Source organism: Brachyistius frenatus, unplaced genomic scaffold (genome assembly GCF_029030835.1).
Source record: "Brachyistius frenatus isolate BFR_SWC_R1_liver_20210118 unplaced genomic scaffold, ASM2903083v1 Contig_279, whole genome shotgun sequence".
Classification (NCBI taxonomy): domain Eukaryota; kingdom Metazoa; phylum Chordata; class Actinopteri; family Embiotocidae; genus Brachyistius; species Brachyistius frenatus.
Window position 1 is genome coordinate 443,873 of NW_027210878.1, and position 2,384 is coordinate 446,256.

General features: G+C 41.8%; 1 protein-coding gene across 1 annotated transcript; it reads left to right on the forward strand.

Annotated features, from left to right (window-relative positions):
* Positions 1 to 710: 710 nt before the first annotated feature.
* Positions 711 to 1,694, forward strand: LOC138634796 (sperm-associated antigen 16 protein-like; the record flags this gene model as incomplete). The annotated part of the gene is made up of 1 exon (XM_069721952.1): positions 711 to 1,694. A coding segment is annotated over exon 1 (984 nt), but the record flags the coding sequence as incomplete, so codon positions are not given.
* Positions 1,695 to 2,384: the final 690 nt, after the last annotated feature.

Consider the following 2,384-nt stretch of genomic DNA (forward strand, 5'->3'; position numbering starts at 1 on the left):
TTTTCCTCCTGACAGTCATGTGACGAGCCCATGTGACGTCACCAAGTAGCGGAAAGAGAGCTCCCCCTACCGGTCAGTTTATACATTTATTGTAGACTTCAAAATGGCATTTATTGCAAATGTTGAGGTTTCAATTGAGAATTTTTTTAAATTCCTAACATGTTTTTTTTTTTAAAATATATATTAACTCCTTCAAATAAGCTCACATGCAGGCTAAACAAGAAAACAACATAATTAAATACGATAGCTTCATTCTTTTAACAACACTTTTAAAGTATTTGAAAACCTGTTCTTTCTGTAATACTATGTCCATATATTCATTTCTGATTCATCTAATTTTGAAGTGCTTCAATGATTTCTTTCTGTTGTTGATCTTTTGGACGATGTGGGGTTGTAACATCATTGTTGTTGCAGCTTTGTTCACAACTTTAAAACGTTGTGTCGTGTGTTCCCACTGAGAGACTAAACGAGACGTAACTTTTAATGCCTGCAGTCTAAAAAAGAAAAGCATGAGACATGTTTTATTTGCAACAGAACACATTGCATATTAATAAAATATTCAAAATACAAAATACTTTAAATTTCTGCTGTAAAACTTCAGCTCAGACAACATAAACAGACATGACAGCAGAGGTTGCCATGGTAACAGGCTACAGCTGCTGTTACCGTAGAAACACGTAAACAAGAAGCTCAGGGGCAGAGGAGAGAACATGTCCACCAGGAGAGAAAGAAGAGCCGAGGAGGAGGTGAAGGAGAGCGTCTCTGAGGAAGAGGAGGAGGAGAGGAGGAGTGCTGAAGAGGAAGACTTGGAGGAGGCAGTGAGGGCGGCTGCCTCCTCCACCTCCTCCAGGAGAAGACCTGGACTTCCAAAACAGAGAATCATTGTTCACGTCCCAGAGGCGGTGGACGACTTCTTCAGGAACTTCCTCCTCCGAAGCGGCCTGATCCGGACGCTGAACAGTTTCGAGACAGAGTGGTACGGATCAGCACAGACACTCCTCACAACAACAACAACAACAACAACAGCAGCAGCAGCAGCAGGCGTGTCCTTCACCCCCGATGCTCTCACACACAGACAGCTCCTCCAGAATGAGCTGGACTCGGTCCGCAGAGAGACTCAGCTGCTGAGGCAGGAGGTGCATGCAGCAGGGGAGGTCCTGGTGAGGGTCCAGAGGGAGAGGGACTTCCACCGCCTCCAGACCCGACGGGTCGCTGAGGACAAAAACAGGCTGATCCACGACTACAAACAGCTGAAGAAGCTCCTGGAGTCCTACGAGCCGGCGCTGAGACACCTGGAGGACAAATACCAAGCAGCTCTGAGGCAGAAAATGCTCCTGAGTCTGGAGAAGGAGCGAGTTCAAAACACCACAGACCGGAAACTGAACCTGGAAAAAGCCCAAGAGAAGAAAGAGAGGAGCATCAAACGGAGCAACAGCGGTGACCGATCAGCAACGAGCAGCGGCAGACACCTGAAGGACTCCGACTTCCCGGTCTGCAGCAGGCTGGTGAACCCTCACCGGGCTCAGATCAAACCTCCACCGGGGAAAAGCCGCACGTCCTTCAGCCTGTCGCGCTCCATTAAAGGCCACACGCTGCCAATCAGCTGCATCGACCTCCATCCGGGGAAACTGATTCTGGCTTCGGCCAGTGACGACTGCAGCTGGAGGCTGTGGGCTCTGCCAGCCGGGGAGAGGGTGAGACCAGCAGGGCACTCTGGGCGGGATTAGGATTATAATTATAATTATAATGTAACACTAAAACACCAGATTATAATGTAACACTAAAACACTACATTATAATATAACACTAAAACACCAGATTATAATGTAACACTAAAACACCAGATTATAATGTAACACTAAAACACCAGATTATAATATATCACTAAAACAACAGATTATAATGTAACACTAAAACACCAGATTATAATATAACACTAAAACACTACATTATAATATAACACTAAAACACCAGATTATAATGTAACACTAAAACACCAGATTATAATGTAACACTAAAACACCAGATTATAATATAACACTAAAACAACAGATTATAATGTAACACTAAAACACCAGATTATAATATAACACTAAAACAACAGATTATAATGTAACACTAAAACACCAGATTATAATATAACACTAAAACACCAGATTATAATGTAACACTAAAACACTACATTATAATATAACACTAAAACACCAGATTATAATGTAACACTAAAACACCAGATTATAATGTAACACTAAAACACCAGATTATAATATATCACTAAAACACTAGATTATAATATAACACTAAAACACCAGATTATAATGTAACACTAAAACACTACATTAAAATACCAGATAATATAACACTAAAACACCAGATTATAATGT